This window comes from Salmo salar, chromosome 10 (assembly GCF_965601325.2).
Source record: "Salmo salar chromosome 10, fSalSal1, whole genome shotgun sequence".
NCBI lineage: Eukaryota > Metazoa > Chordata > Actinopteri > Salmoniformes > Salmonidae > Salmo > Salmo salar.
Window position 1 is genome coordinate 120,348,709 of NC_138300.1, and position 22,437 is coordinate 120,371,145.

A 22,437-nucleotide genomic window follows, 5' to 3' on the forward strand; every position below is an offset into this window, starting at 1 on the left:
TGTTGACGTTGAGTGAGAGGTTATTTTCCTGGCACCACTCTCCCAGGGCCCTCACCTCCTCCGTGTAGGCTGTCTCATCATTGTTGGTAATAAGGCCAACTACTGTTGTCGTCTGATTGAGTTGGAGGCTTTCGTGGCCATGCAGTCATGGGTGAACAGAGAGTACAGGAGGGGGCTAAGCACGCACCCTTGTGGGGCCCCTGTATTGAGGATCAGCGAAGTGGAGGTATTGTTTTCTACCTTCACCACCTGGGGGTGGCCTGTCAGGAAGTCCAGGACCCAGTTGCAAAAGGGGGGGGGGGGTATTCAGACCCAGCGCCCCAAGCTTAATGATGAGCTTGGAAGGTACTATGGTGTTGAATGCTGAGCTATAGTCAATGAACAGCATTCATAAATAGGTGTTCACACTGCCCTATCTCTGTCCAGATGGGATAGGGCAGTGTGCAGTGCAATGGTGATTGCATCGTCTGTGGATCTATTGGGCCGGTTAGCAAATTGAAGTTGGTCTATGGTGTCAGGTAAGGTAGAGAACTTCATGATGACAGAAGTGAGTTCTACAGGGCAATAGTCATTTAGTTCAGTTACCTTTGCTTTCTTGGGTACAGGAACAACGGTGGACATCTTGAAGCAAGTGAGGACAGTAGACTGGGATAGGGAGAGTTTGAATATGTTCGCAAACACTCCAGCCAGCTGGACTGCACATGCTCTGAGGACGCGGCTAGGGATGCCGTCTGGGCCGGCAACCCTGCGAGAGTTAACACACTTAATACCACAGAGAAGGAGAGCCCCCAGTCCTTGGTAGCGGGCCGAGTCAGTGGCACTGTGTTATCCTCAAAGCGGGCGAAGAAGGTGTTTAGCTTGCCCGGTAGCAAGATGTCGGTGTCCTGGTTGGCTGGTTTTCCCTTTGTAGTCTGTGATTGTCTGTAGACCCTGCCACGTACGTCTCGTGTCTGAGCAGTTGAACTGCGACTCCCCTTTGTCTCTGCTCCTGAGTGCCGCAGTGGTCTAAGGCACTGCATTTCAGTGCAAGAGGTGTCACTGCAGTCCCTGGTTCGAATCCAGGCTGCATCACATCCGGACGATTTTGGGAGTTCCATACGGCGGCGCACAATTGGCCCAGCGTCGTCTGGGTTTGGCCGGGGTAGGTCGTCATTGTAAATAAGAATTTGTTCTTAACTGACTTGCCTAGTTAAATAAAGGTTATATAAAGGTTAAATAAAAAACATATTGCCTTACAAGGGCATAACTGGACTGTTTGTATTCAACCATATTCCCAGTCACCTTGCCATTGTCAAATGCAGTGGGTTGCGCTTTCAGTTTTGTGCGAATGCTGCCATCTATCCACGGTTTCTGGTTAAGCTAGGTTTTAATACTCACAGGTGGTACAACATCTCCAATATTCCTGATGAACTTAGTCACCGTATCCGTGTATTTGTTAATGTTATTCTCAGAGGCTACCCGGAACAAATCCCAGTCAGCGTGATCAACACAATCTTATTAAAGCATGGATTCCAATTAGTCAGACCATCGTTGAGTAGACCTTAGCACGGGAACTTCCTGTTTTAGTTTCTGCCTATAGGAAGGGATGAGCAAAATGGAGTCATTATCAGATTTGACAAAGGGAGGGTGGGGGAGGGCCTTGTAAGCATTTCAAAAAGTTGAGTAGCAGTGGTTCAATGTTTTTCCAGTGCGAGTACTAAAGTTGTGGCGAAAAGTTTTGAGAATGACACAAATATTAATTTCCACAAAATTTGCTGCTTCGGTGTCTTTAGATATTTTTGACAGATGTTAGTATGGAATACTGAAGTAGAATTACAAGCATTTCATAAGTGTCAAAGGCTTTTATTGACAATTACATGAAGTTGATGAAAAGAGTCAATATTTGCAGTGTTGACCCTTCTTTTTCAAGACCTCTGCAAACCGCCCTGGCATGCTGTCAATTAAATTCTGGGCCACATCCTGACTGATGGCAGCCCATTCTTGCATAATCAATGCTTGGAGTTTGTCAGAATTTGTGGGTTTTTGTTTGTCCACCCTCCTCTTGAGGATTGACCACAAGTTCTCAATGGGATTAAGGTCTGGGGAGTTTCCTGGCCATGGACCCAAAATATCGATGTTTTGTTCCCCGAGCCACCTAGTTATCACTTTTGCCTTATGGCAAGGTGCTCCATCATGCTGGAAAAGGCATTGTTCATCACCAAACTGTTCCTGTATGGTTGGGAGAAGTTGCTCTCGGAGGATGTGTTGGTACCATTCTTTATTCATGGCTGTGTTCTTAGGCAAAATTGTGAGTAAGCCCATTCCCTTGGCTGAGAAGCAACCCCACACATGAATGGTCTCAGGATGCTTTACTGTTGGCATGACACAGGACTGATGGTAGCGCTCACCTTGTCTTCTCCAGACAAGCTTTTTTCCCGGATGCCCCAAACAATCGGAAAGGGGTTTCATCAGAGAAAATGACTTTACACCAGTCCTCAGCAGTCCAATCCCTTTTGCAGAATATCAGTCTGTCCCTGATGATTTTCCTGGAGAGAAGTGGCTTCTTTGCTGCCCTTCTTGACACCAGGCCATCCTCCAAAAGTCTTAGCCTCACTGTGCGTGCAGATGCACTCACACCTGCCTGCTGCCATTCCTGAGCAAGCTCTGTACTGGTGGTGCCCTGATCCAGCAGCTGAATCAACTTTATGAGACGGTCCTGGCGCTTGCTGCACTTTCTTTGGCGCCCTGAAGCCTTCTTCACAACAATTGAACCGCTCTCCTTGAAGTTCTTGATGATCCGATAAATGGTTGATTTAGGTGCAATCTTACTGGCAGCAATATCCTTGCCTGTGAAGCCCTTTTTGTGCAAAGCAATGATGACGGCACATGTTTCCTTGCAGGTAACCATGGTTGACAGAGGAAGAACAATGATTCCAAGCACCACCCTCCTTTTGAAGTTTCCAGTCTGTTATTCGAACTCAATCAGCATGACAGAGTGATCTCCAGCCTTGTCCTCGTCAACACTCACACCTGTATTAACGAGAGAATCACTGACATGATGTCAGCTGGTCCTTTTGTAGCAGGGCTGAAATGCAGTGGAAATGTTTTTTTGGGGGGATTCAGTTCATTTGCATGGCAAAGTCATCTGATCACTCTTCATAACATTCTGGAGTATATGCAAATTGTCATCATACAAACTGAAGCAGCAGACTTTGTGAAAATTAATATTTGTGTCATTCTCAAAACTTTTGGCCATGACTGTACAAGTCAATGTGTTGGTAGAAGTTTGGTAGCATTTTCCTCAAATTTGCTTTGTTAAAATCACCAGCTACTATAATTTGCGGCCTCAGGATATGTGGTTTCCAAAATGCATAAAGTCCAGTTTCGTTCTTTGAGGGCCGTCGTGGCATTGGGTTGAGGTGGAATATTCACGGCTGTGACTATAACCGAAGAGAATTCCCTTGTGAGGTAATACAGTTGGCATTTTATTGTGAGGTATTCTAAGTCGGGTGAACAAAAGGACTTGCGTTTCTGTATGTTATCACAATCACACCATGAGTATTTAGTCATGAAACATACACCCCGCCTTTCTTCTTGCCGGAGAGTTCTTTATTCCTATTTACGCAATATACTGAGAACCCAGCTGGCTGTATGGACGGGGATAGTATATCCAGAGAGAGACAATGTTTCATTGAAACAGAGTATGTTACAATCCCTGATGTCTCTCTGGAAGGAGATCCTCGCCCTGAGCTCGTCTACTTTATTATCCCTAGACTGAACATTAGCAAGTAATATACTTGGAATTGGTGGATGGTGTGCACGCCTCCTGAGTCAGACTAGAATTCCCCTTCGAATACCTCTTCTCCTACAGTGGTGTTTTGGAGCAGCTTCTGGAATAAGTTCAATTACCCTGGGGGGATAGGAACAAAGGATCCAATTCGGGAAAGTTGTATTCCTGGTCATAATGAGTTACCACCGCTCTGATATCCCAAAGTTATTTCCGGGCTGTATGTAATAACACAAAAATAATTCTAGGCTAATAATGTAAGAAATAACACACACAAAAAAACAAAATACTAAAAAGTTGCTCAGGAGCTGGAAGCTGAGCTGCCATATCTGTCGGCGCCATCTTACGCCATGTATGTGTGCCATTCAGAGGGTGAATGGGCAAGACAAAACATTTAGGTGCCTTTGCAACTCAATATGAGGAATGTAATGTAGACTATGAGTATACCACCCTAAGGTACTACAGAGTCAGATAAAGATAGATGGCAGGATGGATGAGTAGATGGATGAACGGACAAACATTTTTACATTTACATTCAGCAAACGCTCTGATCCAGAGCGACTTGAAGGAGCAATTTGGGTTAAGTTCCTTGCTCAAGGGCACATTGACAGATTCCCCCCCCCCCCCCCCCAAGTCGGATCAGGGATTCAAACCAGTGACCTTTCGGTTACTGACTCAACGCTCTTAAACACTAGGCTATCTGCCGATGTAGGGAAGGTGTCTCACCTGGTCAATGACCCATGGACTATAGAAGTGTCCGTTCTCAGAGGGCTGCCACCAGCGGAGACGTGTGGAGGTGGTACGGGCACGCAGAGGGATCTCCAGGGCAACCAGGCGAGCCTGGTTACTGCTGTTGGAGAATATGATGATGATGATGATGATGATGATATAAGATAACATAAGTTAAGGTAGCATTTTATTTTCACAGTAAAAATGCTTTGCGTTGAAAAAAGAACCCCTCCTAAAAGTACATAAAAACATCAACAGACAAAAGCATATGGAGGGGCCTGTGCAGGGTACCATACAAGTGAATCCGTTAGAAATGTATTTACGCTAACCTGTTTGAGAAGAGGAAGTCCTGCAGCAGGCCCCAGGTCAGACCTCCGTCTGCAGAGAACTGGAGCAGGACGGGCTGCGAACGGGGATCTGGGGATGCCTTCCCACAGCCCAGACGCAGGAAGAACTGAACAAACCTACAGGAGAAATTTTATATTTTTTATAAAAAATACTACATTTTCCTGTAGGTTATATAACTACAGGAAAATGTATGTATATATATATAACCTACAGGAAAATTTAGTATTTTTTTTATAAAAAAAAAATATATATATATATATATATATATGTATGTATGTGTGTGTGTACAAGTGCATCTGTTTTAAAATTGGTATAATTTAATTACACACACATTTTACTATCAATGTGAGGACCATGGCACTGGAAAAGTGAGGACCAGGCTTTCCAATAGAACTAGATATAAACTGATACCACACCTCACGATTAGATGGACACAGTAACACATCTATCTGTTCACGCACGCACGCCGCACGCACGCACGCACGCACACGCACACGCACACGCCCCACACACACACACACACACACACACACACACACACACACACACACACACACACACACACACACACACACACACACACACAGTACCTGGCATTGGATAGGTCCATGTCGTTGGTGACCAGCATGCGAAGGCCATCCTCGCTGAAGAACAGGTGGTTCCCACTGGACATGATGCCACATTTCCTGCTAGGCTTCCCTCCACTCAAAAGCCTGAACCGCTCTGCATCCATCGCCCCTCCTACACAGACACATGCAGGAACACACACACACACACACACACACACACACACACACACACACACACACACACACACACACACACACACACACACACACACACACACACACACACACGCTAGAACTAGCACACTGGATAATGTAATAAAGCCAGGACTAGCACCCTGGATAATGTAATAAAGCCAGGACTAGCACCCTGGATAATGTAATAAAGCCAGGACTAGCACCCTGGATAATGTAATAAAGCTAGGACTAGCACACTGGATAATGTAATAAAGCTAGGACTAGCACCCTGGATAATGTAATAAAGCTAGTACTAGCACCCTGGATAATGTAATAAAGCTAGGACTAGCACCCTGGATAATGTAATAAAGCTAGGACTAGCACCCTGGATAATGTAATAAAGCTAGGACTAGCACCCTGGATAATGTAATAAAGCTAGGACTAGCACCCTGGATAATGTAATAAAGCCAGGACTAGCACCCTGGATAATGTAATAAAGCTAGTACTAGCACCCTGGATAATGTAATAAAGCTAGGACTAGCACACTGGATAATGTAATAAAGCTAGGACTAGCACCCTGGATAATGTAATAAAGCTAGGACTAGCACACTGGATAATGTAATAAAGCTAGGACTAGCACCCTGGATAATGTAATAAAGCTAGGACTAGCACCCTGGATAATGTAATAAAGCTAGGACTAGCACCCTGGATAATGTTATAAAGCTAGGACTAGCACCCTGGATAATGTAATAAAGCTAGGACTAGCACCCTGGATAATGTAATAAAGCCAGGACTAGCACACTGACATTTTATGCACTGCAAACACTACTAACACGATATATAATGACAGACAAATGACAGATAAATCCAGCAGATTAAATAGACGTTCAGGTGATGATGAAAAACAGACTAGTAAAACAAAGATACACAACAATCTAGCAACACAGTATGTTCATCACAATCTGTTCTCAACAGTCAGCTGCAGTCCACTACAGTCAATGACAAAGTGCAGATCTGCGAGTATTGAAGATAACCTCTCAATACTCAAACACTGTGTATGGACAGCACAAATACAGTCTACTACTCACACACACACACTCTGACACACTCTGACACACTCTGACACACGGTGACACACGGTGACACACTCTGACACACACACACACACACACACACACACACACACACACACACACACACACACACACACACACACACACACACACACACACACACACACACACACACACACACACACACACACACACACATATATGCACACTCAGGCACATACTCCCTCTGTGTTTGTGTGGGCATCTGCGTTTTCTTGAACCTTTGAGGGAGTGGATGTTCAACCAATAGATACAAAGGGATTAGTTAAGGTTAGGGTTAAGGTTAGGGTTAAGGTTAGGGTTAAGGTTAGGGGGGTGGGGGAGGGTTAGGGTTTACTATAACCATCATCCAAAACCATACAACATCTACCCGTCATATCTCCACCACTGCCTACCTTCAAAATCTTCCTTGAGGAAATCAGGGTTGAGTGTGTCGGGTTGGGAGCAGTCTGCGCCCGAGTAGCCTGGGTCACAGACACAGTGTGTCCCCTTCACACACGTCCCGTGTCCGTTACACATGTCCTGGCACTGAGGGCCAATGTACACACTGTCCAGGGCCCAGGTAGGAGGGGAGGAGCTGCTGGAGTAGAAGCCCTGGTACCAACGGAACCGGATGGAGCTGGCGTGAGGGGAGGTGAGAGAAAGATTGTATCAATGAATAAATGAATTAATTAATCAATCAGATGTATTACAGTTTTTGACGATTTGTTTACACACTGAAAATAAATGTTTAGACAAAAGCATCAAAACCTTAACTTTTTAAACAAAGGTACCAAAATGTACAAACACATTTCCTGCTTTGCACTTTGTTTGCAATTCTGCAACACACTTTGCACTTTGTTTGTAATTCTGCAACACGCTTTGCACTTTGTTTGCAATTCTGCAACACGCTTTGCACTTTGTTTGCAATTCTGCAACACGCTTTGCACTTTGTTTGCAATTCTGCAACACGCTTTGCACTTTGTTTGCAATTCTGCAACACGCTTTGCACTTTGTTTGCAATTCTGCAACACGCTTTGCACTTTGCAATTCTGCAACACACTTTGCAAAACACTACACACTGTTTCTTACATTAGACACTTTGTTCAAGAAGTAAATCTCTTTCAATCATTGGGAAAACACTTCTATTCAAAATGCAAAACATACCTGAAATTGGCAACACACACACACACACACACACACACACACACACACACACACACACACACACACACACACACACACACACACACACACACACACACACATGAAAACACTTCTACAGTAATTGAACACCAACTAGCCTGAGCCTCAGCACTACAAATAGACCTCAGGTAAGATCACCTCTTTTGTGAGAACTTTGAAAACATGGAGGCAGTGAGAGGAAGAGGTAGAGGAAGAGGGAGAGGTAGAGGTAGAGTTAGAGGTGGAGGTAGAGGGAGAGGAAGAGGGAGAGGTAGAGGTAGAGGGAGAGGGAGAGGGAGAGGTAGAGGTAGAGGGAGAGGTATAGGGAGAGGTAGAGGGAGAGGTATAGGGAGAGGTATAGGGAGAGGTAGAGGGAGAGGTAGAGGTATAGGGAGAGGAAGAGGTAGAGGGAGAGGTAGAGGGAGAGGTAGAGGGAGAGGTAGAGGAAGAGGTAGAGGAAGAGGTAGAGGAAGAGGAAGAGGTAGAGGTAGAGGTAGAGGAAGAGGACGGGGAAGAGGAAGAGGAAGAGGTAGAGGAAGAGGTAGAGGAAGAGGAAGAGAGAAAGGAGTAGGAGGAGGACGAGGACAAGAACAAAGAAGGGGACCAGGCAATAGACGGAGACATATTTCCAACAACATTAGGGCCACTTTGGTGGACCATGTCATAAATCATGGCCTGACGATGAGGGAGGCTGGCCAGAGAGTCCAGCCCAACCTGAGTCGCTACATTGTAGCATCCATAATACAGACATTTAGACTGGAGAACAGGTATGTGTTTCAACGTTCTACACTAGACTGTACCTATGTAATTGTTGCACATCATTCTGCATCACAGTACAATACAATGGAGTCCTACAATATTAGGTCTATGTTCCTTAGTGAACATAAAAAAATAGGTATAGTACTGTGAAGTACATGTAATACAGTTTTGATGTTACTGTGGACAGTATGACAGTACAGTATGTTAAAAATGACCTAACCAATGACATCATATTCTTGTATTTTCTACAGAACTGCCAGACGACTTCCTGAGGGTGGAAGACAACGTCTGTTCACCCATGAACAGGAACTGGCCGTTGTCCATCTAGTGTTGGCAAACAACACCACGATCCACCTACATCAATACCGAGAGCCAATCATGGCAGATCACACGACATCCCATAATAATCAACCGTGTCAATAGGTCGACACTCTGCCGCCATCTTGAGTCAACACCAACTTACGATGAAGCGGCTGTACAGGGTTCCATTTGAGAGGAACAGCGTTGGAGTCAAAGACCTTCGCTATGACGACGTGAGTGTCACTGGTCTATACTGTAATACAGTAATGGCAGTAGATGGTGTCCTATTGGCACTGCATTGATGCATCCAGACAAAGCAGCATGTGACCTAGACAGGTGCCCCCATTCTGGTGGTGGTTGGGGGGGGGTGTAAATGCCTTGCCTGTAGCTTGTAGTTTTGACTGAATGCGTCTGATCCAACCCACCCCCCAACCCCATCCTTGTGTGAAAATGTAGACATTGTAGTCCTGTGTTTTGAGTTACACCATATTCACGGTACAGTGTTTACATGTTCTGTTACAGAGAGTCCTGGACTTTGACGCAGCTACACAGCCTCATGAATTCATTTTCATTGATGAAGCTGGATTCAATCTATCTAAAACCAGGCGTCAGGGCCGACATGTTATAGGACAAAGAGCCGTTGTGAATGTCCCTGGGCAGCGAGGGGTAATGTTATAGGACAAAGAGCCATTGTGAATGTCCCTGGGCAGCGAGGGGTAATGTTATAGGACAAAGAGCCATTGTGAATGTCCCTGGGCAGCGAGGGGTAATGTTATAGGACAAAGAGCCATTGTGAATGTCCCTGGGCAGCGAGGGGTAATGTTATAGGACAAAGAGCCGTTGTGAATGTCCCTGGGCAGCGAGGGGTAATGTTATAGGACAAAGAGCCGTTGTGAATGTCCCTGGGCAGCGAGGGGTAATGTTATAGGACAAAGAGCCATTGTGAATGTCCCTGGGCAGCGAGGGGTAATGTTATAGGACAAAGAGTCGTTGTGAATGTCCCTGGGCAGCGAGGGGTAATGTTATAGGACAAAGAGTCGTTGTGAATGTCCCTGGGCAGCGAGGGGTAATGTTATAGGACAAAGAGCCGTTGTGAATGTCCCTGGGCAGCGAGGGGTAATGTTATAGGACAAAGAGTCGTTGTGAATGTCCCTGGGCAGCGAGGGGTAATGTTATAGGACAAAGAGCCGTTGTGAATGTCCCTGGGCAGCGAGGGGTAATGTTATAGGACAAAGAGCTGTTGTGAATGTCCCTGGGCAGTGCCGCGGGAGGGAAATATCACCTTGTGTGCCGCCATTAGTCTGCAAGGAGTTCTCCATCACCATGCCACCCTAGGTCCCTACAATACTGCACACATAATCCTACTTCTGGATGCACTACATAATGCAGCTGTACAGGACGGACCAGAGCAGCCCAGGTTTGTTGTCATCTGGGATAATGTTAGTTTCCACCGGGCTGTTCTGGTCAGGGACTGGTTCACCAACCACAATAACTTCACAGTTGTATATTTGCCCCCTTTATACTCCCCATTTCTCAATCTGATTGAGGAATTATTTTCGTCTTGGCGTTGGAAAGTGTATGACCGCCAACCACATGCCCTACTGCCTCTTCTGCAAGCAATGGAAGAGGCATGCGGAGACATTGAGGTGGGGGTCAGTTCAGGGTTGGATATGGCAACGCAAGGTGATATTTTCCCCGTTGCCTAGTCAGGGATGACATGGCTTGTGATGAGGTGATGTGACCAGACCCTAACAAAAGACAGGATCCATAAACCATCCACCCCATCCCTTACAATCCCTTACAATACCAATATTTTTTGTTTAACACTGCACTGTAATTTTACAGTAATTATTTTTGTTTCCGTGAGTTTACAGTAACCTATTGTATTGATTACTGTACTGTAATTCTACTTTTCTTTGTGTTTTTTTTTGTTGTTGTTGTTGTAAAAACCTTCAATGGAAGAAAAATAAATAAGCTGTATATTTTTTTTTCTGAAGCCTTTCTATTTTTGTGTTCATTGAAATGTGAGTAGACGTCCTGTTCTGGAACAATCTTTCACAGGAGCCTGTATGAGAACATTAAAAAGGTATAAAAAGTACTAAAGACAGCAGTGTTTTGTATAAAAGTGCATCAGTGTGTTGCTGCTTTGAAAGAATAATTCAAGTGGTGCATGCGTGTATCATTTTGTAGCAAAAAATGCCATTTTGAAAAAGGATTGTTAGGTTTTGATTGAAGAGTATTTCATTTTGACATAGAAGTGAGATGTTTATCTCTAAGTGTTGTGTCTTATTTGGCTTGTGTGTAGAGTCTTGACACAATGAGCCAAATTCCGCAACAAGTGTGTAAGCAATTGCAAAAAAAAACTGTAATAAAGACATTTTTTCATCAGCATTTTGTACAACACTTTTCGAGAAACCCAGCCTAGACTCCAAAGAGAAAGAAAAAGCAGAAGTTATCAGGAAAAAAAAAATCAGAGGAACTCTGCTCACCCGCAGAGTCTCAGCTTGCCAAAGTGGATGACCTCCCGCCTCCAGCCCTGGGTGGTTCCTGGGTAGTAGACACTGGCTGGGTGCAGCTCTGTGGAGCACAGGGAAGAGGGCTGGGGGCCTCCTGAACACAAGGGCACCAGGAGGTGCCAGGTGGACCCAAAGTCCCTGGAGAACTCCAGTCGTACCGGGTTAGAGGCTGAGCTGTCTGCCGTGCAGCCCACGTTGATCTGGAATGGAACAGGTAAAATTCTTATCATGTTGCTATCATATAATTATTACCATAATACATTTTGGTCAGTCAGTCGTCTGAGGACACAACACAGGAAAACAGTTATGATATTAATTTAAGACCAAAACCAAACAAAATCTACCAGTTCAATACCCACTGCCTTGAGGGAGCTTCAGCAAGACCACTGAAGATATTCAATAAACATTTTCAATAAACATAAAATAATTCTGGACCGCTTGAAACAAGCTTACCATTTTTCTACATTTTCAAGTTCATATGATTATAATACGATGAATTATTTCTATAACAGAATTATGATCATTAACTAGTCTACATCACAGAGGAGAGTAATTATACTTACTGATTATTAATATTAATCAAGCATATAAATTAGTCATTATCATTTCAAAAACCCTTTGCTTTGCCCTCCACTTTTACAGTATATTAGGATTAATTTCCCCATTGAGTTCCTCTTTCAGCATTCATTATTCTCAACTCTTCTACCCCAGGCCTTCTCTTTCCTCTCAGTCTCTCTGTTATCTCTCTATGTTATCTCTCTCTGTTCATACCATACTCATTCCTCTCCTCTTCTACCCCAGGCCTTCTCTTTCCTCTCAGTCTCTCTGTTATCTCTCTATGTTATCTCTCTCTGTTCATATCATACTCATTCCTCTCCTCTTCTACCCCAGGCCTTCTCTTTCCTCTCAGTCTCTCTGTTATCTCTCTCTGTTCATACCCCACTCATTCCTCTCCTCTTCTACCCCAGGCCTTCTCTTTCCTCTCAGTCTCTCAGTTATCTCTCTCTGTTCATACCCCACTCATTCCTCTCCTCTTTCCTCATTCCTCTCCTCTTTCCTCATTCCTCTCCTCTTTCGTCATTCCTCTCCTCTTTTCCTTCACTCCTTTCCTTTCCCTCTTTGTTTACCCAACCGGCAGTCTGTTCTCTCTCTTCTGTTCATACCTCAAACTGGATGATGGTGTTCTCGTAGGACGTGTGTGTGTGTGTGTGTGTGTGTGTGTGTGTGTGTGTGTGTGTGTGTGTGTGTGTGTGTGTGTGTGTGTGTGTGTGTGTTCATACCTCAAACTGAATGATGGTGTTCTCGTAGGACGTGTGTGTGTGTGTGTGTGTGTGTGTGTGTGTGTGTGTGTGTGTGTGTGTGTGTGTGTGTGTGTGTGTGTGTGTTCATACCTCAAACTGAATGATGGTGTTCTCGTAGGACGTGTGTGTGTGTGTGTGTGTGTGTGTGTGTGTGTGTGTGTGTGTGTGTGTGTGTGTTCATACCTCAAACTGAATGATGGTGTTCTCGTAGGACGTGTGTGTGTGTGTGTGTGTGTGTGTGTGTGTGTGTGTGTGTGTGTGTGTGTGTGTGTGTGTGTGTGTGTGTGTGTGTGTGTGTGTGTGTGTGTGTGTGTGTGTTCATACCTCAAACTGAATGATGGTGTTCTCGTAGGATGTGTGTGTGTGTGTGTGTGTGTGTGTGTGTGTGTGTGTGTGTGTGTGTGTGTGTGTGTGTGTGTGTGTGTGTGTGTGTGTGTGTGTGTGTGTTCATACCTCAAACTGAATGATGGTGTTCTCGTAGGACGTGTGTGTGTGTGTGTGTGTGTGTGTGTGTGTGTGTGTGTGTGTGTGTGTGTGTGTGTGTGTGTGTGTGTGTTCATACCTCAAACTGAATGATGGTGTTCTCGTAGGATGTGTGTGTGTGTGTGTGTGTGTGTGTGTGTGTGTGTGTGTGTGTGTTCATACCTCAAACTGAATGATGGTGTTCTCGTAGGATGTGTGTGTGTGTGTGTGTGTGTGTGTTCATACCTCAAACTGAATGATGGTGTTCTCGTAGGATGTGTGTGTGTGTGTGTGTGTGTGTGTGTGTGTGTGTGTGTGTGTTCATACCTCAAACTGAATGATGGTGTTCTCGTAGGATGTGTGTGTGTGTGTGTGTGTGTGTGTGTGTGTGTGTGTGTGTGTGTGTGTGGTGTGTGTGTGTGTGTGTGTGTGTGTGTGTGTGTGTGTGTGTGTGTGTGTGTGTGTGTGTGTGTGTGTGTGTTCATACCTCAAACTGGATGATGGTGTTCTCGTTGACGTCGATGTCTCTGCTGGTTATAGAATGTTCTCCCAGCTCACTGGATAGAAACACCATGGCAGACTCGTCCTTTTCCCTGTACACACAGAGACATGGTCTGTTGTCAACAATCCTTTGTCAGCAGGGTTCGGCTCAAGTCCAACTCAATTCAGTCGATTCAGGAAGTATACTGACATTCCAAATCCAATTTGAATTGGATTTATTTATTTTCCGTTAACCTATAAAAGTCTAAGCCTTTAGAGGGAGGAGGTCCTACTAAGCTGACATGTGGATATTTTTTTAAGATGGTTGTACCATGGATCATTTAGATATTTTACTTTGAATATTAGGAACCCTGTACGTATATATATATATATATTCATTGTTTTGTCTGTCTGTTTTGCATTTTACATTTTACATTTTAGTCATTTAGCAGACGCTCTTATCCAGAGCGACTTACAGTAGTGAATGCATACATTTCATTTCATACATTTTTTTTCTGTACTGGTCCCCCGTTTTGCCATTTATGAATGTGTTATTCAATGTGTTTCAATGGGCTATATTAGTATATATATATAAATTACATTTTTACAATAATTTGATAAAATATAGATTTTGGCTTTTACTAATATAGCCCATCGAAACACATTGAATAACACATTCATAAATGGCAAAACAGACAGACAAAAAAAAGATTTATAAGGAATAGGGGTTTTGAAGTGTCTGTCCTGTATCTAGGAGACATAAGAAAAATCAGGAAATATTGTAGTTTTTTTGGATACATATTTATAACCTCTTATGTTTTGTTGGCACAAAACTACCTCTACGGTTCTATAAATAAAACAAACGGTATTGGTTACCTTCAGACTCGCCCCGTGACACTTGTGAGGGTCGTAGAGCAAAACGGAGAACACCGTTTTGTCCGTGAGAATCTCCCCTTTCTATAGAGGGGTTGGTGTTCGGCTGCTACAAACATTTTTCGTAAGAAGATTTTCAGGATGTCTCGTGACAAACTGACAAGCACCGCTGTAGTTCGGCTACCGTCCACCGCAGATGTGGAAGGCCGACATAGGAGGATGCGGTGGATTGAGATGCAGCAAAAATGATTTCTCTAGTTTAAACAGACAGATTTGTTTTATTATGTGACTTAGATTGACGCACAGGTGCATCAATAGACTCTTAAGGAAACCCCTAAACTACAATGTTAGTTAACTTCCTGAATTGATCGATGTGTTGTGGACTTGACTCGACACACAGAGATACGGTCTGGAGGTACAGTAGAAGGTCTTCACAGTGTACAAGAGGCAGGTAGTACTACTCACAGGCCACTCTTCTGGTAGGGACAGTAGAGTCCAGTGTTGCCTCCTGGGTAGAAGAGCCAGTTGTAGCTTTGTGGTCCGCCCTCAAAGTTGTCTGAGACTACAGGAGGGTTGTTGAGCGAGCTGCCGTCGATGATCAGGTCGTCAATCACCCACACCTCCTCTTTCTTACCTAAGAGGAGATATATATATATATATAGCCAGTCAGATATACAGTTTGTCCTCAACCATATCCCACTGGGCTAAAACTGGTTGAACCAATGTTGTTTCCATGACATTTTCAACCAAGAAATTCAATGTGATGACGGTGAATCAACGTAGAAAAACTGATTGGATTTGCAGAAGTCATCACCGTGAGGGAATTTTGTATTTGTTTCAAACACCTTTTAACCTAAATGACCAGTACTCCGTGTATACAGCTTCCTTACTGTTATCTTTTGTGTTGCTATTTTCTATTTACAAATGTTCTTACTTTTTAACTCTGCATTGTTGGTTAAAGGCTCGTAAAGTAAACATTTCACAGTAACGTCTACACCTGTTGTATTCGGCGCATGTGCCAAATAAAATTGTATTTTATTTTATTTGACAGAGCGACAACTCAACCAAATAGTAAATGAAAACTAGGCGTTGAACTGATTGACCTCTGTACCCAGTAGGATGGCATGATTTTGAGATGTGTGTTAAAGGGTCTACTGCATTACCAAGTATGTGTGTGTGTACACACTTGCGTGTGTGCATCTTTGTGTATGTACTGTATGTGTCCGTCTGTGTTTATCTGTGTGTTTGTGTGTCCCTCTGTGTTTATCTGTGTGTGAGTCCCTCTGTGTGAGTCCCTCTGTGTGTGTGTGTGTGTGTGTGTGTGTGTGTGTGTCCCTGTGTATGTATGTGTCTGTGTGTGTGTGTGTGTGTGTGTGTGTGTGTGTGTGTGTGTGTGTGTGTGTGTGTGTGTCCCTGTGTATGTATGTGTCTCTGTGTGTGTCTCTGTGTATGTGTGTGTGTGTGTGTGTCCCTGTGTATGTATGTGTGTGTGTGTGTGTGTGTGTGTGTGTGTGTGTGTGTGTGTGTGTGTGTGTGTGTGTGTGTGTGTGTGTGTGTGTGTGTGTGTGTGTGTGTGTGTGTGTGTGTGTGTGTGTGTGTGTGTGTGTATGTGTGTGTGTCCCTGTGTATGTATGTGTCTCTGTGTGTGTCTCTGTGTGTGTATGTATGTGTCTCTGTGTGTGTCTCTCTGTGTGTGTGTGTGTGTGTGTGTGTGTCCCTGTGTACTCTACTCACCACTGTTGTAGGGCTGCCACAGCCTGAAGCGGGTAGCGTTGGTCTGGGCCCTGGCAGGTAGAGGGAGGTGAAGGAACAGCGTGTCAGTAGAGGTGGGGAAGTAAAACTCATCTAACAGCAACCAGCTGATTCCTCCGTTCACTGAGTACTGCAGCAGCACCGAGTGGGACCGTTCTGGGACACCTGGGAAACAGAGCACACAGAGTCAACATGCTGTACAACATATCTACAAAAACAAACACAAAAAAAGTACACACACTACTTCAAACACGTGCTGTACAGCATGTTTTAAAGTAGTTTTGCAGACATAAACAGTATGATAACTGAAAGCGGATAGAGCCAGAATGTGTGTGAAATCAAGTGACCTACCCTTAGTGATGAACTTGAAGGAGAACTGGATGTAAAGTGTGCTGGTACAGTCCAGGTCCCTAGACACCAACATACGTAGACCCTCCTACAAAATCCAGGAAAACAGAAAGAGAAATTAAGATTATTTTTAATCAATGAGAAACGTACTGAGTCTGCTAGGGAAAATGCTGTGTATGTATGTCAATGCTCTCCTCTGTCCTGGCACCCCATTGGTGAAACCATCTTCCCCCTGAAGCTAGGACAGCAGAGTCCCTGTCCATCTTCCCCCTGAAGCTAGGACAGCAGAGTCCCTGTCCATCTTCCCCCCCTGAAGCTAGTACAGCAGAGTCCCTGTCCATCTTCCCCCCCTGAAGCTAGGACAGCAGAGTCCCTGCCCATCTTCCCCCTGAAGCTAGGACAGCAGAGTCCCTGTCCATCTTCCCCCTGACGCTAGGACAGCAGAGTCCCTGTCCATCTTCCCCCTGAAGCTAGGACAGCAGAGTCCCTGTCCATCTTCCCCCTGAAGCTAGGACAGCAGAGTCCCTGTCCATCTTCCCCCTGAAGCTAGGACAGCAGAGTCCCTGTCCATCTTCCCCCTGACGCTAGGACAGCAGAGTCCCTGTCCATCTTCCCCCTGAAGCTAGGACAGCAGAGTCCCTGTCCATCTTCCCCCCTGAAGCTAGGACAGCAGAGTCCCTGTCCATCTTCCCCCCTGAAGCTAGGACAGCAGAGTCCCTGTCCATCTTCCCCCTGAAGCTAGGACAGCAGAGTCCCTGTCCATCTTCCCCCCTGAAGCTAGGACAGCAGAGTCCCTGTCCATCTTCCCCCTGAAGCTAGGACAGCAGAGTCCCTGTCCGTCTTCCCCCCTGAAGCTAGGACAGCAGAGTCCCTGTCCATCTGCCCCCCTGATGCCAGGACAGCAGAGTCCCTGTCCATCTTCCCCCTGAAGCTAGAACAGCAGAGTCCCTGTCCATCTTCCCCCCTGAAGCTAGGACAGCAGAGTCCCTGTCCATCTTCCCCCCTGATGCCAGGACAGCAGAGTCCCTGCCCGTCTTCCCCCAGAAGCTAGGACAGCAGAGTCCCTGCCCCGTTTTGGGGGGTTTGATTGGATTTGAGGAACATGTACTTACTACGACTGTGATATGTGGTTGTTCTCATTGTAGCCATCTTAAGATGAATGCACTGTAGCATCTCCTAAGTGACTAAAATATCAAAGTGTGTGAGTGTGTGGATGCACGTGTCTTCTCTCTCCTCTCTCTAGGTCTACTGTAGGACTTTCAGAGTGATGTGTACACATCTTCTCTCTCCTCTCTCTAGGTCTACTGTAGGACTTTCAGAGTGATGTGTACACATCTTCTCTCTCCTCTCTCTAGGTCTACTGTAGGACTTTCAGAGTGATGTGTACACATCTTCTCTCTCCTCTCTCTAGGTCTACTGTAGGACTTTCAGAGTGATGTGTACACATCTTCTCTCTCCTCTCTCTAGGTCTACTGTAGGACTTTCAGAGTGATGTGTACACATCTTCTCTCTCCTCTCTCTAGGTCTACTGTAGGACTTTCAGAGTGATGTGTACACATCATCTCTCTCCACTCTCTAGGTCTACTGTAGGACTTTCAGAGTGATGTGTACACATCTTCTCTCTCCTCTCTCTAGGTCTACTCTAGGACTTTCAGAGTGATGTGTACACGTCTTCTCTCTCCTCTCTCTAGGTCTACTGTAGTACTTTCAGAGTGATGTGTACACATCTTCTCTCTCCTCTCTCTAGGTCTACTGTAGGACTTTCAGAGTGATGTGTCCCTAGTTTGATGGATTTGATGGTTTTTCTCAGGTCCTTATTTATCACATAAACCAGTGTGTGTGCGGTGTACAGTACAGTATACAGCAGGAATCCTACCCCTTTGAAGATGAGTGCGGTGCCAGATTTGAGGGGCTCCCCGCTGAGCGTCCCCCTCTCAGCCCCGTACACCTCGGGCCACTGCTCCGCCAACAGGTTCTCGTTGAAGTCTTCTCTCAGGATGGACGGGAGGGGGGCCAGGGGCACGCAGTGGGCCCCGCCGTAACCATGGTCACACCTGAGAGAGAGAGAGAGAGAGAGAGAGGGGGAGAGAGAGAGAGAGAGAGAGAGAGAGAGAGAGAGAGAGAGAGAGAGGGAGAGAGAGAGAGAGCGAGAGCGAGAGCGAGAGCAGAGCGAGAGCGAGAGAGAGACAGAGAGAGAGAGAGAGAGAGAGAGAGACAGAGAGAGAGAGAGACAGAGAGACAGAGAGAGAGAGAGAGAGAGAGAGAGACAGAGAGAGAGAGACAGAGAGAGAGAGAGACAGAGAGAGAGAGAGAGAGAGAGAGAAGGAAATACATCTTTCATCCCAACAACCCTTCACCCCCATGAAACATACTAACCCGTTGCTGTATCAATAGTCTTGGCTGAGGAAGGCGACTTCAAGCATCTTGTTTTTGTTATCTTGTACTTGTAAATTGTGTATATTGTGTAAATGCTCGCTTGTGAAAGAAGCCTCAGCCTCAATAGGACTCCCTATGAAAATGAAGGTAAATAAAAAAAATAAAAAAAACATGCAGAGTGTGTGTGTGTGTGTGTGTGTGTGTGTGTGTGTGTGTGTGTGTGTGTGTGTGTGTGTGTGTGTGTGTGTGTGTGTGTGTGTGTGTCTGTGTGTGTGTGTGTGAGTGTGAGTGTGTGTGTGTGTGTGTGTGTAACTCACACACAGCGCCCGTTGTCACAGAGTCCGTGTCCAGAGCACATCCAGGGACAACCAGGGGCCAGCAGCACATTGTCCAAGGCCCAGCCATCAGCTCCGGGGATGAAGTGAGGCTGGATCCACCGGAACCGTGTCCTTGGAGAACTGAAAACATCGCACTGGAAAGGTGAGGCACGACAAACACTGTCTCCATGATAAAACAAATACTGTTTACTTTATCTCAAGTTTAAAACATAATGTGCCATTTTTGTTGTTGATCTTAACAAGGACACACACACTGGAAGGGTGAGGCACGACAAACACTCTCTCCATGATTAAAAAAAAATAAAATGTACTGTTTACTTTATCTCAAGTTTAAAACATAATGTGGCATTTTTGTTGTTGATCTTAACAAGGACACACAGATCACAAGGTGGTACGTACTTGGCAGCACTGGGTAGATACACCGTAACCCTCCTCCAGCGGGTGTACTGTGTAGCGGTGTAGACAGAGTTCATAGTGTAGCCGGCACAACCGATGGCAGGTGGCACACACTCTGGGGTGAGCAGGGCCCAGCGACGCCCGCAGTCTGTAGGGTGGAAACATGTTGTATTTACTTTCACATTAACAAACCATTTATAAACGGTTCATACATACGTATTTCATTATTTGTAAACATTTTCTAACCATTTATAAACATTACTAACATTTATAACCAATCATGAAGCATTTATACATATTTATAAACATGTATAACAGTTGATGGTGTCGCATACACTTATGATGCCTTATAATACACATATAATGCCTTATAATACATTTATAGTGCCTTATAATACACATATAATGCCTTCAATACATTCAGGATTCAGGATGGTATAGAGTGTGATACCTGTGGAATACTCCAGCCTGACACCATGAGAGGACGTGACTGTCTTACTGCAGCCCATAGACAGGTCAAACTGCAGGAAGGAGGAGCCAGACACCTCAAAGTCCCAGCTCTCTGCATACCGTGGCTTCTCTGGAGAGGCAGAGAGAGAGAGAGTGACAGAGAGAGAGAGAGAGAGAGAGAGAGAGAGAGACAGACAGAGAGAGAGAGAGAGAGAGAGAGAGAGAGAGAGAGAGGCAGAGAAACAGACAGAGAGAGAGAGAGAGAGAGAGAGAGAGAGAGAGAGAGAGAGAGAGAGAGAGAGAGAGAGGGCAGAGAGACAGACAGAGAGAGAGAGGCAGAGAGAGACAGAGGCAAAGAGAGAGAGAGAGAGAGAGAGAGGCAGAGAGAGAGAGAGAGGCAGAGAGAGAGAGACAGGGACATGGTTAACATAGGGGCTAGTTAATGGGTTAGGGATGGGTCCCAGCTCTCTATATACCGTGACTTCTCTGGCGGGAGAGAGAGACACATGGTCAGGATGCTGGTTATTGGGTTCTAGTTAATGGGTTCGTGTTGTGAAAACTGGATATTTTAGTTTCAAGCTGCAAACATTAAACCTTTTTCTAAACACTTTAGTCTCTCTTTTCACTGTCTTTTTACTGTTGTTTTATTTCTTACCTATTGTTCACCTTATACCTTTTTTGCACTATTGGTTAGAGCCTGTAAGTAAGCATTTCACTGTAAGGTCTACACCTGTTGTATTCGGCGCACGTGACAAATACACTTTGATTTGATCTTTTGGAATAGAGACTGTGTAGACGGTATAGTGTAGGCTGAGATGGTAGTGAAACACACCCCATCAATAGAGTGTCTATGGTAAAATATGGATAGTAGCTGTTAATCAAGGTAGGGTAGCAGTCCATCGTTCACGTCACATCGTGTGAAAGACAGGAAGTGCAAAACTCTCGGGAATCAAGTCAATACGAGATCAAACGTAAAGGAAGGAAGGAAGGAAGGAAGGAAGGAAGGAAGGAAGGAAGGAAGGAAGGAAGGAAGGAAGGAAGGAAGGAGGGGAATCCAGAAAGATGGTGTATAACGGGGTGCCTTTTGATTTATGCTGTAGACGTGTTCATATTTCACTTCCTATAATAAACATCACATGATTTCCAGAAACACGCTGCTCCTCCCAGCCGGGGTGTAATGTTTACAGAGACGTTGGCAAATTGCTCTTGCTAGGCCGGTGGTAATGGATGGGACTGGATGCAATGGAATATTTGCACACTGTAAATCCACTCGCAGCTTGATGCACACATAAATAACAACCAGGGTGATAAGCTAAACATTAATAATTCAAAAGCCACGGGTCGTGTAAATGACAAATGGCTGATTGCACACACACACACACCCTGGATTATTGGTAATGCAGTAGCAGAACATGTCATGTCATAGAAGGGAGGCAGGTAGCCTAGTGGTTAGAGTGGAGGGGCGGCAGGTAACCTAGTGGTTAGAGTGGAGGGGTGGCAGGTAGTCTAGTGGTTAGAGTGGAGGGGAGGCAGGTAGCCTAGTGGTTAGAGTGGAGGGGAGGCAGGTAGCCTAGCGGTTAGAGTGGAGGGGTGGCAGGTAGCCTAGTGGTTAGAGTGGAGGGGTGGCAGGTAGTCTAGTGGTTAGAGTGGAGGGGAGGCAGGTAGCCTAGTGGTTAGAGTGGAGGGGCGGCAGGTAGTCTAGTGGTTAGAGTGGAGGGGTGGCAGGTAGCCTAGTGGTTAGAGTGGAGGGGCGGCAGGTAGCCTAGTGGTTAGAGTGGAGGGGAGGCAGGTAGCCTAGGGGTTAGAGTGGAGGGGAGGCAGGTAGCCTAGTGGTTAGAGTGGAGGGGCGGCAGGTAGCCTAGTGGTTAGAGTGGAGGGGCGGCAGGTAGCCTAGTGGTTAGAGTGGAGGGGAGGCAGGTAGCCTAGTGGTTAGAGTGGAGGGGAGGCAGGTAGCCTAGTGGTTAGAGTGGAGGGGTGGCAGGTAGCCTAGCGGTTAGAGTGGAGGGGCGGCATGTAGTATAGTGGTTAGAGTGGAGGGGCGGCAGGTAGCCTAGTGGTTAGAGTGGAGGGGCGGCAGGTAGCCTAGTGATTAGAGTGGAGGGGCGGCAGGTAGCCTAGTGGTTAGAGTGGAGGGAAGGCAGGTAGCCTAGTGGTTAGAGTGGAGGGGAGGCAGGTAGCCTAGTGGTTAGAGTGGAGGGGAGGCAGGTAGCCTAGTGGTTAGAGT

The 22,437-nt window shown here is 45.5% G+C and overlaps 1 protein-coding gene across 1 annotated transcript in view; it reads right to left on the reverse strand.

Moving 5' to 3' along the window:
- LOC106561737 (reelin) overlaps nucleotides 1–22,437 on the reverse strand; it is a 308,794-nt gene that overhangs the window by 23,138 nt on the left and 263,219 nt on the right. The window contains exons 35-47 of the mRNA XM_082957441.1: nucleotides 20,215–20,343; nucleotides 19,767–19,911; nucleotides 19,347–19,487; nucleotides 18,530–18,707; nucleotides 16,657–16,741; nucleotides 16,288–16,470; nucleotides 15,019–15,187; nucleotides 13,688–13,793; nucleotides 11,411–11,637; nucleotides 7,094–7,317; nucleotides 5,434–5,584; nucleotides 4,825–4,959; nucleotides 4,493–4,616 (exon numbers count right to left, since the gene is read on the reverse strand). Of these exons, the coding sequence (XP_082813567.1) occupies nucleotides 4,493–4,616; nucleotides 4,825–4,959; nucleotides 5,434–5,584; nucleotides 7,094–7,317; nucleotides 11,411–11,637; nucleotides 13,688–13,793; nucleotides 15,019–15,187; nucleotides 16,288–16,470; nucleotides 16,657–16,741; nucleotides 18,530–18,707; nucleotides 19,347–19,487; nucleotides 19,767–19,911; nucleotides 20,215–20,343 (1,997 nt within the window). The remainder of the gene's footprint in view (nucleotides 1–4,492; nucleotides 4,617–4,824; nucleotides 4,960–5,433; nucleotides 5,585–7,093; nucleotides 7,318–11,410; nucleotides 11,638–13,687; nucleotides 13,794–15,018; nucleotides 15,188–16,287; nucleotides 16,471–16,656; nucleotides 16,742–18,529; nucleotides 18,708–19,346; nucleotides 19,488–19,766; nucleotides 19,912–20,214; nucleotides 20,344–22,437) is intronic.